Source organism: Balaenoptera physalus (assembly GCF_965194825.1).
Source record: "Balaenoptera physalus genome assembly, chromosome: 2".
Lineage (NCBI taxonomy): Eukaryota > Metazoa > Chordata > Mammalia > Artiodactyla > Balaenopteridae > Balaenoptera > Balaenoptera physalus.
In genome coordinates, this window is record NC_138883.1 from 121,747,498 (window position 1) to 121,764,423 (window position 16,926).

Here is a 16,926-nt window from a genome sequence, read left to right on the forward strand (position 1 = left end):
GGTTCCACAGGTTTAAAGCATGTGCTTATCTCTCTAGATCTTGATTTATCACCACAAGCGACACCACTTAGCTCCCCTCCCCGCCTTCTTCCAATGCTTGAACATTTACTCCAATTTTTGGTTCTACTGTTTGTTTCTGTACCTTTAAACAGCATCTTATCCCTCTACTTCTTGTTCCATCCACTTTTCACAGTGTCTCAAAGCCCTCAGTGTAAGATGAGGGTCTGAGGGACCCCTACTCCTGTTTACCCTGCGTCTTCTGTCAGCCGGCACTTAACTCTGGCGTTGTTCAGATGAACAACATTTACATTCTTTAATGAAACAAACTTGAAACTTCCCAGCCTTTTCTATAGCAGATTCCAAAAATGTCCTATGATCAAATATTATAGGTGGTACATGGACAAGCATTTTACAAAATAGTTTTATAATTATTTTAATATGCATTGGGAAATATATATGTATGCATGTATATAATGAGTCCTTCAATGTGTGATTTCACAAATCTAATTGCTTAGGATGAAGCTAGAGTCAACTCCTAAAAGTTAAAACTGAGTAAAGGTGAAGAAAAATATTAAATGATGTCCAATACCCGAGGCATGCAGATATGGAAAAAATCATGAAGGGAGCTAAGAGATTGATTGGAAAACTGGTTTTGATTCTCAAAGTCGACAACCAGCAAGCACAGCAATTGCTTTGCTATGAGAGTACTCATCCTCCACTGCTGAGCCCGGCAGCAAAGCTGAGATGATGTTTCCTTCCGTAGGCCGGTGCCCCAGAGCCTGGGCTACACAAGAAGCAACGTGCCGACCTTGAGGACATTGTACGGTCAGGCCATTCAAGATGGCTGTTCTGTTGCTCTCTGTACATCACCTTCTAGACCAGTCCCTGCTTCATTCACATGACTATCCAATCCTCTTAATTATAGGGATTAATTAGTCCCTGGTAACTGATGAGCCCACCTGAGTCAAATCTCCCCTATAAATGGTAGCCTGTTTCTCCCCTGAGTAGTGAAGATGGTTGTCATGTCCTGCTTGCCAGCTGCCATGCACGGAGGGGTGTCGCCCCAGGACCCTTTGTTTCAGACACGTAAGATCCCTTGTTCAATAGATCATCGTTGTCTCTGTTGCTATCTTTGGGCTCTTTCTTCGGTCTCAAGGCTGGGCAACTACCAGGCTTGCAGGCCTGCGGGGTGCAGCCCAACCCACATGTAGACTCTGTATTCTTCCAGTTAATTGTTTACAATCGTTCCACGTTCATCGTTGTACCATGATTTATTTTTGCAAGTTGTTTATCTTGGTATTCCTAATCATCCTTTTTTTTTTCCCTCATTAACCAAATAGTATATCTTTAGGTTGAATCATCGTCTCAGTCATCCCACCTGTTGCATGGAGGGCCCCTTTTTGCCTGGAGACACCCAGGAACTGTTGATTATGTTGCGGTGATTGGGGTCCACAGCTGTTCCACATCTACACTGACAGGTCAGAATTCCTTCATTTGATCAGTATTGAGAACCTACTGTCTTCCAGGCACTGTTTTGTTTTGTTTTTTTAATGCAAAGGGTTACATTTTGTTTTCCAAAATGACCCCATAGGCCTTCTTTTTAGGAACTCACTTTTGAGCAGTTGTATTATTTTTTTATTGGAGTGTAGTTGATTTACAATGTTGTGTTTCTGCTGTACAGCAAATCGAATCATTTATACATATATCCACTCTTTTTTATATCCTATTCCCATATAAATCATTACAGAGTATTGAGTAGAGTTCCCTGTACTATACAATAGGTTCTTATTAGTTATCTGTCTTATATACAATAATGCCAGGCACTGTTTTTGAGGAAGGAACTAAAGAAACAGAATCCCTGCCTTCTAGGAGCCTGCATCTTAATGGACAGATAGATGATAACACAGAGTATCCTGGAATTAGCTGATGGTGAGAGCGTGGGGACAATAAACAGAAAGAGGGTGGGGAGTGCTGGGTGGGTGTGTGGTTTTAGCTGCAGTGGTTGGGGAAGGCCTTACTGAGAAGGTGATGTCTGAGTAAAGACGGAGGGAGTGAAGAGAGAGTCGGCGGATGTGTGGGGACAGTGTGTCCCAGGCAGAGGGAACAGCCATACAGAGGCAGTGGGGCAGGAGGAAGAGCACGGAGGCCGATGTGGCTCGCTGGGGCCCAGGACCGGGAAGGCCAGTCATCCACGTCTGATGGGGGCGGGGGCTCCCCCCTCAGCACATGCTGTCCTGAGTCCCTCCAGCCTCCTCCCTTCCCACGTCCTCACTCTCCCCCTCCCCACGTGCCCTTCACTGTCCCTTTCAACTCTCACTTCACCTCTCTCTCCTTTCCATGCCCCGTTTTATCTAATCTCAGGGGGAGGAAAAATTGACTCTGTGCGTGTGTTTGCATCATCACGTTCTAGGTCAGATGTTTCTGGGAACCTTTGTTTCTGCCTTAGTGTGGCCCAGCGGAGGGAACGTGGTCCCCACAGGGCAGAGAGAAGGAGGCAGAGAGGTACACAGAAAACCAGGTTATTACCAGAGATACAGCAGTGCCACAAGGAAGCCCCGACTGGCCCCTTCTCCCCAATCTTCTAGTTCATTCCATAGCCTACAACTCCAAGAAGCAGTGATTACTAGCCCCCCTCACTATGACAAAGCTCAGACTCAGAGGGATGGGGCCCTTTGCCCAAGGTCACTCAGCTCACAAGCAGAAGAAGCAGGATTTGAACCCAGGTCTGTGTCAATCCAAAGCTTGGGGTTTCCCACTTCCTCTGGCTCCTCACTGTTAGATACAGAGCTCAAGGATCTACAAAGAGTTGGAGCCCTCTCCTAGGAAAATGCAAACAAATGGACACACACACACACACACACACACACACACACACACAACGTTGCCTGTGACTTCAGGGAGTTCCCCGAGTCCAGGTAAGAACACCTATACCAGCCAGTCCGCGGCCTGTTAGGAACCGGGCCACGCAGCAGGAAGTGAGCGGCGGGCAAGCAAATGAAGCTTCATCTGCCACTCCCCCAGCGCTTGCATTACTGCCTGAAACGCGCCCCCGCCGCCCCCATCCATGGAAATATCATCTTCCACGAAACCGGTCCCTGGCACCAAAAATGTTGGGGACCGCTGACCTATACCATCTGTGGCTGTCTCTCTGGAGGGCCCTGCGTGGCTGGGCCCTCCTTGCCGCAATGCACTATGTCCCCGAGCATCCTAGAGAGGCCTTTTCCCAGCCAGCAACCCCTCCCCACTCTACCCACAGCAGCCGGAGCAAGAGGAGAGCCCTCCGGCTGGTGCAGAAAACATTTTGGCCTCACACACACTGCAGGAACAGATCTTCCCAGTCAACAAACTCACGTGGGCAAAACTGCAACTTTATTTTTCTGTAACTCCATGAATTTTTAAAATCTCTCCCCCCTTCCTCCTATGGTAGAATAGTTTCTGTGAAATGGACACATTAATTATCATTTTCAAGTTTAAATTAAGTCCCAGCAGTTCCACTTCTAGGAATTTATCCTAGAGCTAGACCAACTCGAGTGCATATGGTGCAGGAAGAAGGCTGTTTGTTTCAGCAAAAAACTGAACACAACCTTGATGTTCGTTGTACAGGATGGTTTAAGTGCATCCTGGCCAGCCCTTCCGTGGAATGCTGTGCACCCCGAAAAGAGGACTAGGAAGCTCTCAGCACAACAATAGGAAAAGCTCTCCAGCCAACACTGTCAAGTATGAGAAACAGGTATAAAATTGTGTATACCGTGTTACCATTTGTATATATCCAGAATATTTCTAGAATGATGCAAAAGCAACTTTTAACAGTGCTGGCTCTGGGAGAAGAAATGGGTGAGGGAAGGAGAGAGAAGAGGGGGAGAAAAATTTACTTTTCACTGAAGTTCTCTGTACAGTTTTTAAGAAAAAAATTTTATTGAGGTGAAATTCACATAACATTACAATTTTAAAGTGCACAATTCAGTGGCATTTAGTACATCCACAATCTTGTGCATCCACCAACTCTATCTACTTCCAAAACATTCCATCACCCCAAAGAGGGAAACCCTGTACCCTTTAAACAATCATACCCCTTCATACACTTTACATGTTCCTGCTATTTCAGCAAGGGTCCCGAAAGAGATGGCCCAATCAGAGGGACAGTTAGAGAGGGGAGGGCAGGGTTAAGGGAGCCACAAAGGATGGCGAAGCAACAGCAGGGAGCTGGACCACTCCTGTGGCCCCAAGCCGTCTGGACGGGATGTCGGATAGGACCTTCAGCTGTCAGGACAAGGATGAAGCTGCTGCCCCAAGGGCAGCCATCAGGGAGGGAGGGAGAGGAATCAAGCTCCCAGCCTCTTTCTGTCTGTCCTCTGTTCTCCAGCTGCCATCTGTATTGGCCTAACTCAGCCAGAGGCCAGGGGCCCTGGTGATACCCACACAGGTGAGCTTTGGGGGACCAAGCCAGTGGAGAGGGAATCTGGGGGGCAAAGGCAGAATAACCAGCACATGGTTATAGACACTTTTCCAAATCAAGTTAGTTAAGTATTTTTAAAGCTCAGCTAAATCAGACTCAGTGGTTCCCTGTCCTTCCCCTCAGCACCATGTCCCAGGATCAACCCTATGTATGAGACATACTTGTGGTCCTGGTCCTCAGGTGGGGTCAACCCTGCACGCAAGGACCACTGAATACCCATGCTCCCATCAGCCTCTGTTGCCAGCCTGCCAACCCTGCCCTCTCCTCACATGGACCCTTGGTCCACTGCCTGCACTGAGGAGTGGGACTGTCCAGGCCCTCTTGGCCCTGGTGCCTTGGAACCATCTCCTTCTCTGTGGCCTGCACTGCATACTGTAGGGCCTTGTTACTTTCTTGGGAAGCCTCAGGCCCCACTACCCTCTTCCCTCCTTATGGCTCAGGAGCCCCTCTCCAAGCCACCCCCCAACCCCCCGCCAGGTCCTGGCCTCCTTTTTGAACTCTCTTCCTTTTCCAGCTCTCAGGATCCCTAAGAATCTGAGGGATGGGGTTGGGAGAGGGGAAACTTGCTCTGCCTCATTATACATCTTTCCAAACCTTTCCAGGCTTTCATCTTAACCAAAGCTTTTGAACTTAAAAGTTAAGAATTTGATGTCATTTTTTTCTCTGATTCCGTTTCCCCTTGGGTGGGGCCTCACCACTTATCACTCACAATGATGTCCCACTGGGCACATTCAATCAGCCCATGAGCACGGCTCTCCCCATCACCTTCTCATGTCCAGCTGGAGCTGGCAGCCACCGTGGCCAGACTCCAAGCCAACACCCTCATGATCCAAACAGTTAAATTAAGGCCCAGAGAGGGGCGGAGACCTGCCCAAGGTCATGGGGAGAAGGGGTCAGTGGAAGATTCGGGCGTCAAAGCCAGACTCCAGGCCTCCTGTCTAATGTGCCTTCAATGTATTGGGAGGCAACATCCTAGGGTCCATGCTCTGAATTATCATGGATTCAGGCAAGCTCTTTCTCAGCCACCTGCCTCCACCTGTTAAGACCTGTGACCCAGCTGAACCTGCTGACCCCTTTTGGGGACATCTCGTAGAATCTCCACCAATGCCTCCTGTATTCAGGCTGTACTCAGTTGGATCATGTGCCCCCACAAGTCATGCACACCCAGAGCCTTGGAGCGTGACCTTGTTTGAAAATAGGCTCTTTACAGATATAATTAGTTAAGATGATATCATACTGGATTAGGGTAGGCCCTAGTCCAATGACTGTTGTCCTTAAGAGAAAATAGGGACATTGACACAGAGGGCAGACAGCCATGTGGAGACAGACGCAGAGATTGGAGGGACACATCTACCAGCCAAGGAACCTAAGGATTGCTGGGAACCACCAGAAGCTAGAAGAGGCAAAGAAGGATTCTTCCCTAGAGCCTTTAGAGAGAGCATGGCCCTAGTGACCCCTTGATTTCAGACTTCTGGCCTCTAGAACTGTGAGAGAATACATTTCTGTTTTAAGCCACCCAGTTCGTGGTACTTTGTTCCTGCAGGGAACTAATACACAGTCTAAGGGGGAGATTTCTGGTACTCAGAGAAAGCCCCCCACCACCCGCCCTGCCCTACGTGAATTTTCCACATCTGTTTACAGATGCCTGCAAACCCACCATCAATACTCTTCTTTCCTTTCGCTGATGGAACAGATCCATGCTTTTATTTTGGTGCCCCTGGGTGGTCACGTTCCTAGGTCCTCTATCACGTCTGCTTCAGTGCAAATGCTTCTGTCAACTATATCATAGTCCTCAGTGTTGGAAATGTCTTTCCTTCCCCTGGACTGGGGTTCCTTGAGGGCAGGAGCCACAAGTCCTCCTCGGATCTCCAGCCTCCAGTGCAGGGCCTGGGGGAGGTGGGTTGTGCGGGTGAAACCCCTCCCTGGGGCTGCGTCCAGCCGACGGTGAGGCAAGGTTGCAGGGTGTGGGCAGTCGAGGTTAGCAGCCACTGCAGGATCTGAATCCAGATTGGTGCTGAGAACCCTTTGGGCTCCGACGTGGCCTTTTAAAGCCAGTGAGGAGGTTTTCTGGGGGCCCAGAAGCCCTGAGCCCATTGGCCAGACTTCCTGGGAGAACCAGAGTGGATTTGCATGAAAAAGAACACTGGCTTCATTGAAATTCTCCTCGTCTTGAGTGAAACAAAATCACAAAGAAAAGGAAAGTTTTAATCCTGAGCAACTTCACCGCTGAGGGGTGTTTTGAGCTTCTAAAAATAGAGAGGAAATGGGTCTCTTTGGGCCACTCCAGTCACCGCCTCCCCAGCCAACCCCCCCACCCAGTCAAGGCCAACCTCTCGTGCAGTGGGAGACGGCTCTCTCTCCGGCAGATGCCCGCGGTGGGTGCCGTGCACTTCTGGAGCCGGACGCAGCTGTCCCCCCCAGGACCCCAGCATGCCAGACAGCAGAGTGGCCCCGCAGAAGAGCCGGCTGGATGCGAGCCTGGGAACCACCCAAGAACACTTGGGAACCAGGTAAGTCGGAGATCGGTCTCTGTCCACGGAGCCTCTGGCCGAGCTCTGGACTTGACTCTGCTGTGTGAACCTGGGCAAGCTGCCTCACTCTCTGAGCCTCAGTCTCTTCATCTGGGAAATGAAGGGAAGGGTCTGGATGGTCTCTAAATGGAAGAAGCCCTGGACTGGGACATGTGTCACTTGGAACTGTCTACTCCCCTGTGTGTCCAAGAGGGGCTCAACCGAGGAATGAGGGCATGAGTAGGGGGCAGCAGGTGGATGGAGGAAGTTTTCAGTCAATAGGAATATTCCCCTGTCTCCTCAAGGGGGCCTTTGGCATGTGGGGTCAATGACAGACAAGGACAGGGGAGAGCCAGAGGATCCGGCTCCAGCTTGCTGTGTGACCTTGGTGGGTCCCTGCCCCTCTCTGGGCTGCAGCTTCCCTGTCTGTACATGAATGCAGTGGTTGAATTTTCCCCAAAGCCCTCCTGCTGTATGCGTTCTGCTAATCTGCGATTCAGAGGAAGCGGGTTCCATTTGTCAGCCATTCACTAGTGGCACTCTGGCCCAGGCCCTGTCCATCCAGGGAGTGGGAGCATCCTGAGAAGTTGGGACCCAGTCCTGGCCCAAGGAGCCCCCAACCAGGAGGCAGGGAGAAGGCAGACACATGGAACCCCAGGGTCCAGATGCCTGTGGTTTGTGCCCAGGAGGAACACAGACCAAGAGGAGGAGGGAAGCTTCTAACGGGAGAGTCTTGAGACAGGCCTTGGATGGTCAGGAGGGCACTAACAGTTGGAGAGGAAGGGCCATGCAGGAGGAGGGACCAGCGTTGCCATGGGGAGAATATGAGAAGGAAGCCGGGGAACTCAGGGAAGGGAGAGGCCTGGGTGGCTGGAGTGCGGAAGGAGAGAAGGACAAGGGAGTAATGCCAGGGGCTGAACCCTATGGGGAGAAGTTGCCAGGGTTTGAGCTACAGAGTGAATGGCCATTGTTCTCAATGAGGGGTTACGAGGAAGGAAAGATGGAGCAAATGGAATAAATGTGAAAGTGCCTCACAGGCAGAGGCCCCTCCCAGGGCTGGAAGCCTGGGCCCTGCCCTGGGTCTGCAGAGAACGGAGAACGGACTCCTGTCCTTCCAGAAGCAGGGGCTCCTTACCTGCAAGACCTCCAAGAGCATGAGGTCCAGCCCCCTCCCTGGACATAGGCCACACGCAGAGGGTCAGTGGGGCCCTCAAGGTGGGCTGGCTGGAATTCCCTCACCCTGGGGAATGGGCTCACAGAGGCCTGGACCTGCTTTGCAGACTCCATAAAAGGGAAGCAGCAGAGAGCCCCAGGCTGGGGCAGGGCCGGGAAGGGTAGGTAGGTGAGGAGCCCTGTGGGGGAAGAGAGGGCTGAAAACTCAGGGTCAGTCCCCCTGCTTTCTTGCTTAGCGACTTCGGGTAAGTTGTTGAGCTTCTCTGAGCCTTAGTATCACCGTCTGTACAAATGAAGACAAAACGCCTGACCACTATTAACCCTGCAGAAAATCTGGACAGATTGTATCAGCTGGTGTGTATGAAATGCTGTCAAAGGCACAAGGGCCACCCCTCACAGGCATAGTGAACCTCCTAGCAATGCCTGGGAGTTCTCTTAGCAGGCTGCGGGTGCTCATGCCTTGGGTTCCCATCCAGCTCTGCTCCGGACCTACTCTGATTCTGGGCAAGTCACCCTCTCTGAGCCTCAGTTTCTCCATCTGCCAAATGGGGATGAGAATGCCTGCTCTGTCGGCCTTGCAGAGCAGTCGTGAGGAGAGAACTCTGAACCCTTGTTTAACATTGTTCTCAAGTCAGAGGCCATTACAGCTGCTGTGTTGCCCCTCCAGGCCGGCCCCAGCAGCGAAGGGCTCTGTCTCGGGCTTGCCTATCTGTCCTGGCCTTGTGGCCACGGGCTGGCTGCTGCTCCTGGGGGACGGTGGGCCTACATTCCTCCAGTAGCCTGAGAGGGGCCTTATCTTACCCCCTTCCCCTTCCCAGGGTTGCAGAGGGGAGGCCGGAGGTCAAGGAGGTGGAGACTGGGCAGAGGAGGGTTTGCACACCAGGCTGACCCACATGAATTCCCTTTTGTGCCACACCGCTTGCAGGGTTTGAGGGAAGGAGCCGGGCCAGGGCCAAGAGAGGCTGGGTCTGCTGGGCTGGAGCCAAGACGGGTCAGGTGCTGATCTGGCAGCGTGTGCTCTGTGTCCTTTGAGGCTGCGGCTGTGGACCATGCCATCCATCAGGAGTACCCATTGGAGTAGCCCTGTTAAACTCTCGGTGCAGGAGGGACACCAGCCTCCCTGAGTCTGAAGAAGCCCAGGTTGGAGGAAGGGCTTCAGAAGAACCAGAGAAGGGGACAGTTCATCCTGGGTTTGAAGGGTCGTGGATGCCCTAGTGGCAGGCAGGGGCATCCTGTGGACTGAAGGTGTGGTTGTGGAAGAGTTACAGGTGGCCGTCAGACCAGTCCGGTTAACTCCTAGGCTAACTCCTAGGTCTGGATAGGCTGGTGTGGCCAGACTAGGGGCAGCCAGGCATGAGGGCTGCCAGAGCCAGAGGAAGAGGCAGAGAGGAGCCCTGGCAGGCGTGGAAGCAGCAGAAGCAGAAGGAGAGCCTAGTTTGGGGAGGTGACTCTGGCAGCAGTGAATACAGGCTGGAGTTGGGAGGCAGACGCCAGGAGAAGGGAGCCTGCAGAGTCAAGCCTGGCCCAGGGAAGGATGGTGAACTCTGAACTGACCATATTCCCACTGGGCTCCCAGCTGCCTCTCCCAGCCCTGCCTGCTCAAAGACTGGGTGCCGAGAGGCGTTCCCTCAGAGCCAGGACTGTGGGGCAGGCACAGGAGGCTGCCGCAAGCCCAGTGAAGAAGGCTGTTCTCACGGATAAAGCTTTCCAAGGATGATAGGGAGTGAGCTCCCCATCTCTGGGGTGTGCAAGCCTGGGAGGAACAAACCTAATGCAAATGCTATGGAAATGATACAGGCATCCTTAAGAATATGGAATATCCAGGGCCTTCTAGTTTTCCCAACTTCCTCCCCCTCACTTCCCCATAATATGAGAAATGGTTATCGTAGAGTTGCCTTTTCCCTCTTATTTTGGTATCTTTATTATCTATCTGTTTTCATAAGTATACATTCATCTATTCAAAATTATTTATTGTTGAATATGTCAGGTACTATGCTAAGAGAATATCATAGAAAACAAAACAAGCCCCTAACTTGAGGAATTAACATACTTGCAGCAGAAGACAGACATGAACAAATAATTATATAATTACCTTTTTTTTTTTTTTTTGTAAATTTATTTATTTTTGGCTGCTTTGATTCTTCATTGCTGCGTGCAGGCTTTCTCTAGTTGCATCGAGCGGGGGCTACTCTTCGTTGTGGTGCGCGGGCTTCTCATTGAGGTGGCTTCTCTTGTTGCAGAGCATGGGCTCTAGGCGTGTGGGCTTCAGTAGTTGTGGCACGCAGGCTCAGTAGTTGTGGCTTGCAGGCTCTAGAGCGCAGGCTCAGTAGTTGTGGTACATGGGCTTAGTTGGTCTGCGGCATGTGGGATCTTCCCAGACCAGGGCTTGTACCCGTGTCCCCTGCATTGGCAGGCAGATTCTTAACCACTGCACCACCAGGGACGTCCCAATAATTATACAATTACTTATTAAACTATAAGTGCAAAAGGTGCAATGAAAGAATTAAGGGGAAAAAGGAGGGAATGTGGTCATTGCCACTGAATTGCATACTTAAAAATTATTAAAATGGAAAATATTTAATTTCTTAAGGTCTGACTCGGAGGTTGGTGAAGTTTTCCTTGGGAAAAGTAACTTTTAAGCTGAGACCTGAAAGAGGAGTAGGAGTTGGTAGGGAAAGATCTTTCTAAGAAAAGGGCATAGCATGTGCAAAGGCCCTGAGGTGGGAAGGAGCTTGTAGCATTTGAGAAACTAAAAGACCAGTCGGCACAGGACAGAGGACGTGGGAGTATATTATAAGTACCACAGGAAGGCAAGGTCAAGAGTCCCAGGATAAAGGGCAGGGCACATCCCAGAAGTCAGAATCCCTGGGGCAAAGTAACCCTGGGCGTAGACCTCTTTTTTTTTTTTTTTAAACTATTATTTATTTATTTTATTTTATTTATTTGGCTGCATTGGGTCTTAGCTGCGGCATGCGGGATCTTCTCTGTGGCACGTGGGATCTTTTGTAGCGACTCTGTGTTGCAGTGCGTGGGCTTCTCTCTAGTTGTAGTGCTGAGCGTGCGAGCTCAGTAGTTGTGGTGCGCGTGCTCTCTAGCTGTGGTTGGCTGGCTCCGGAGTGCGTGGCCGGGCTTCTCTCTAGTTGTGGCACGCGGGCTCCAGAGCATGTGGGCTCAGTAGTTGCGGCGCCTGGGCTTAGTTGCCCTGTGGCATGTGGGAACTTAGTTCCCCAACCAGGAATAGAACCCATGTCCCCTGCATTGGAAGGTGGATTCTTAACCACTGGACCACCAGGGAAGTCCCGGTCCTAGACATCTGAATACAGGTCTGGATGCCTTCAGGATGCAGGTGAGCCCAGGCCAGCACTGAGTTCCTGCAGGGGCTGTAGAGTCACTGGCTGGGGTCAGTAGAGCCCAAGCTGGCCTGGAATCAGAACGCTGGGCCGGAAGCTGACTCACTCTGTCCCTAGGCAAGTCCCTGAATGGTAGACTCTCAGGCCAGTGGGGTTTTTTTTAGGTCACTGAGTCTAATACACTCTGTCACAACATTCACATATTGTCAACCTACCCTGACTTGAATACCTCCAGGGATGAGGAACTCACTACTTATCTCTTTGTCCTGCAAAAGACCTGGGCAGTGGTAGTGGGAGAAAGTCCTATATCACCCTGGGTTCTATGAGTGCCCCCTGGGTCCTGGCTCTAGCCCTCCTCCCCAGGCAGCCCTGGCTCCTTGCAAAGGAGCCTGTGAGGAACATTTAAAGTCAGGGCTGGAAAGGTGCTTTGGAAACTGCAGAGGTTGCAACCATGTGAAGGACATCTAGGACCTAGCTTGGACTCTAGCCCCAAGCAGCTGTAAAATAAGAATTTACATCTGCAAAATATAGTAGGTTGTGTGTAAGCAAAATTTTCATATAGTGAAATGTACAGATATGAGTATAATTTGATGACTTTTGACAAAAAGTATATACCCCTGTAATCAACAACTCAGTAGAAATATAGAACATTTTTATCAGCCCAGAATGTCCTCTCTGCTCCCTTCTAGTCAACTCTCACCGCCATTGTCCTTAAGCAAACCAGTTTTGAACAGCCACTGTTCTCTGGCTGTTCTTGAACATCGTATAAATGGAATCACACAGTATGTACTTTTCTGTGTCTGGCTCCTTTCACTCATCATGATGTTTGCACGATTCCTCCATGTTGTGAAGTGTTTTAGTAGTTCATTCTTTTGTACTGTTGAGTAGAATGCCACCGTGTGGCTAGACAACGATTTGTTTGTCCATTCTCCTGTTGAGGGCATTTGAGTTGTTTCCAGTTTGGGGATTTTATTAATAAAGCTGCTACAAACTTTCTTGTATAAGGTTTTTTGTGGACATATATATTCATTTCCTTGGAGAAGACCCTAGAAATACAACTGTTGTATCAAAAGATAGGTATATGTTTAAAGAAGCCACCAGAAGTTTTCCAAAGTGGTCATGCCATCACCGAGAGCAGTTTCTGTTGCTCCAAATCTTTGTCAACACTAAATATTGTTAGTCTTTTTAATTTTAGCTATTCTGGCGGGCGAATAGTGGTATCTCATTGTGGTTTTAATTTCCCTGATAATGATGTTGAGCTTATTTTCATGTGCTTACTGGCCATTTCTATATCTTCTTTTGTGAAGTGTCTATCCAGATCTTTAGACCATTTTATAATTGTGTTCTTAATCCTTTTATTATTGATTTGCAGAGATTTCTCTGTATATTCTGGATATCAGTCCCTAACTAGATACTTGTATGGAAAATATTATCTCCCAGTTTGTGGCTTATCTTCATTTCCTTAATGGTGTCTTTTGATGAGCAAACATCATTTTATTTGATAAATCTAATTTATCTAAGTATTTCTTTTATGGTTAGTGCTTTTGCATCCTCTCTAAGAAATCTTGGCCTGTACTAAGGTCATAAAGATACTTTTTTCTATGTGTTCTACTAGAAGCTTTAGCCTTTACATTTAGGCCTATGATCCATTTCAAATTAATATTTTCTTTTTTCCCACATTTTTATCCAGTTATTCAAGTGCCATTTATTGAAAATGATTTTTTTTTTAGTATTAAATTGCTGTGGCTCCTTTGTTTAAAAAAAAGAAAGTCAACTGTCCATATGTATGGGCCTAATTCTGGATTTCCTTCCATTGAACTATTTTTCTATACTTATGTCAACACACACTGTCTTCATTACTATATCTTTATATTAAGTCTTGAATCAGGTAGTGTTGGTCCTCCAACTTTGTTCTTTTTTTTTTTCAAGATTGTTTTGGCTATCCTGGGTGCAATAGGCAGCCTCTAAGATGCTCCTCAATGATTCTTACCTTCTGGATTCTTGTGTAATCCCTTACCCTTGAATGTGGGCCAACCAAGTAACTCATTTCTAAGAAGTAGAATATGGCAAAAGTGATGGAATTTCACTTCAGAGATTTGGTTACAAAAAGACCATGACTTCATTTTTACTGCTCTCCCTCATTTTCTTCCTTGCTTGTTCTGAGGGAGAGGCCCAGGTGGCAAGGGCCTGAGGGAACCCTCTGGTCAACAACCAGTAAGGATTTGAGACCCTCAGCCCAACAAACTGCAAGGAACTTAATTCTGCCAACAACCCCAGGAGTGAGCTTGGAAGCAGATCCTCTCCCAGTTGAACCTTCAGATGAGAACACAGCCCTGGCTGACAGTTTGATGACAACATCACAAGAGATTTTGAGCCAGAGGCACTCAGTTAAGCCACACCTAGATGTCTAACCCACAGAAACTGTAAGATAATAAATGTTTGTTTTTTAAGCCACTACGTTTTGGGATACTTGTTATGGAAAACAGGTTACTAACACAATAGTTCCTTTTTATTTCCATGCAAAATTTAGAATTATCTTGTCAGTCACAGCAAAAAGACTGCTGGAATTCTGACTGAGAATGAACTGAATCTATATTTCAAGTTGGGGAGAATATCCTGATCAATGAACATGGTATGTATTTCCATTTACTTAGGTCTTTGATTTCTCTCAACTATGATTTGTAGTTTTCAGTTGTAGGTGTCTTACACATGTTTTCCTATATTCCTAAGGATTGTATGGGTTTTGATACTATGTAAATTGTATTTTAAAGTTAATTTTCTAATCATTTGTTATTTATATAAAAATACAATTGATTTTAAAAAAATTGACCTTGTATCCTGTGATATTACTAAATTAATTTATTAGTTCTAGTGCTTCTTTTTATAGATCCCCTAGGATTTTTTATATATATAATTTTGTTATCTATTTTAAAAGATAGTTTTACTTCTTTTACTTCCAATCATTTTGCCTTTTAATTTTTTTTTTTTTTTGCCTTATGGCACAGGCTAGGACCTCCAACATAATGCTGAATAGAGGTAGTAAGAGTGGGCATCCTTGTCTTGTTTCTAATATATTTAGCATTTCCACTGATCTTCATTCCTTCTTGTAGATCCATGTTTTCATCTGGTGTAATTCCTATCAGCCTGAATAAATCCCTATAGCATTTCCTGTAGTGAAAGTGTCCTAGTTAATCTCTTGCTGCTTAACAAATCACTCAAAACTGTGGTGCCTCAAACCAACAACAATCATTTATTATCTCTCATGGTTTCTATGGGTCAGTAATTCAGGAGCAACTTAGTTAAGTGGTTCCGGCTCAGGGTCTCTCATGAGGTTACAGCCAAGATGTCAGCCAGGGTAATACTCATCTGGAATTGGAAGACCCTCTTTCAAGCTCACTTATAAGGTCGTTGGTAGACCTCTGTTCCTCATTGGCTGTGTTAGTTTCCTGTTGCCACTTTAACAAGTTACCACAAGCTTGGTGGTTTAAGACAGAAATTTATTCTTTCTCAGTTCTGGAGGCCAGAAGTCTGAAATCAGTTTCACAGGGCTAAAATCAAGGTGTCAGCAGGGCTGTGCTCCCTCCAGAGGCTCTAGGAGAGAATCCGTTCTTGGCCTCTTCCATCTCCTGGAGGCTACCCACATCCACCCTTGGCTTGTGGTCGCACCACTCCAATCTCTGCCTCTGTGGTCACATTGCCTTCTCTTCTGTGTGTGTGTCAAATCTCCTTCTGCCTCCCTCATGTAAGGATACAAGTGAGTGCATTTAATGCCCACCTGGATAATCCAGGATAATGTCCCTGTCTCAAGATCCTTAATTTAATCACATCTGCAAAATCCTTTTTTAGGGGGCGGGGAGGGGAAGCATGTAAAGGCATGTAAGTTAATATTCAGTTTCCAGAGATTAGGAGATGAATATTTGCAGGGGTGGGTGGGGCATTTTTCAACTTACTACATTGGTGTTGCCCAGAGAATTTAGTTTTGCCAGTGGACCTCTCTATAGGCTGCTTAAGGGTCTTCTTGACATGACAGCTGGTGGCTGGGCCCAGGGCCGTCTCAAAGTCTTCTTTACTCATATGTCTGATGCCTGAGGTGGTAAGACTCAATAAGTTGGGATTGGGAACAGCTGGGGAGCCTCAGTATCTCTCTCTCTCTCTATTTTTATGTGGCTTCTTCACATGGTCTCCTTCATGGTGGCTTCAGGGTATCCAGATTTCTGACATGGTGGGTCAGGGATCCAAAAAGCGTGTATCCTGAGAGAGTCAGCTGAAAACCGTATCACCTTTTATGATCTAGCCTTGGAAATTACATAGTGTCACTTCTACTACATTGTATTTGTTAGAAGCTGGTCATTAAGGCCATCCCATATTCAAGGAGAAGAGAATAAAACTCAGCCTATTGATGGGAAGAGTGTAAAGAATTTGCAGACATGATTTCAAACCATCACAGAAGTGCGCTGGTGAAAAATCCTCCCATCCTTCATTTAAATGAAATGTCATTATTTCACTTTGTTTTTAATTGAAATATAGTTAATTTACAATGTTGTGTTAGTTTCAGGTGTCCAGCAAAGTGATTCAGTCATATATATATAAAAGAATATATATATAGATAGATAGATTATTTTAGATTCTTTTCCATTATAGTTTATTGTAAGATATTGAGTATAGTTTCATTTTGAAAGATGTTTTTTGAAAGATATTTGATGTTGTCTCACAGGTAACTGAGGATCTGTTCATTTTTTTTAATATAACAGCTTTATTGAGATATAAATTACATGCCATAAAATTTACCCATTTAAAGTATAAAATCCAGTGGTTTTTAGTATATTCCCAGAGTTGTGCAAACATCACCACAGTCCATTTTATTTTATTATTATTTTTTGTGGCTGTGCTGTGCGGCATGTGGGATCTTAGTTCCCTGACCAGGGATGAACCCGTGTCCCTTGCAGTGGAAGCACGGAGTCTTAATCACTGGACCTCCAGGGAATTCCCCACAGTCCATGTTAAAATATTTTCATTACCCCAAAAGAAACCCTAGACCCATTAGCAGTCACTCTCCATTTCCCCTCAAGCCTCCAGCCCTAGGCAACCACTAATCTGCTTTTTGTCTCTATAGATTTGCTTATTCTAGACCTCTCACTTAAATGAACTGATATAATATATCGTCTATTGTGAATGGCTTCTTTCACTTAGCATGATATTTTCATGATTCATCCGTGTCATATCATGTATCAGTACTTCATTCCTTTTATGGCCAAATAATGTTCCAGTGTATGGACATGCCACATTTTGTTTACCCAGTCATCAGTTAATGGACATTTGAGTTTTCATTTTCTGGCTATTATGAATAATGCTCCAGTGAACATTTATATACAAGTTTTTGTATGGACATATGTTTTAATTTCTTTTGGGTATAAAGCTAGAAGTGGAATTGTTTGGT

At 47.0% G+C, this 16,926-nt stretch overlaps 1 protein-coding gene across 2 annotated transcripts in view; it reads left to right on the forward strand.

Annotated features, from left to right (window-relative positions):
• Positions 1–6,763: 6,763 nt before the first annotated feature.
• The window catches only part of ACSBG1 (acyl-CoA synthetase bubblegum family member 1), a 49,029-nt gene continuing 38,866 nt past the window's right edge, over positions 6,764–16,926 (forward strand). The window contains exon 1 of one of the 2 annotated variants that reach the window (XM_082452625.1): positions 6,764–6,966. In XM_082452625.1, coding sequence (XP_082308751.1) covers positions 6,887–6,966 — 80 coding nt within the window. In that variant the 5' untranslated portion in view covers positions 6,764–6,886. The remainder of the gene's footprint in view (positions 6,967–16,926) is intronic. The other variant, XM_082452624.1, reaches the window with a different exon arrangement.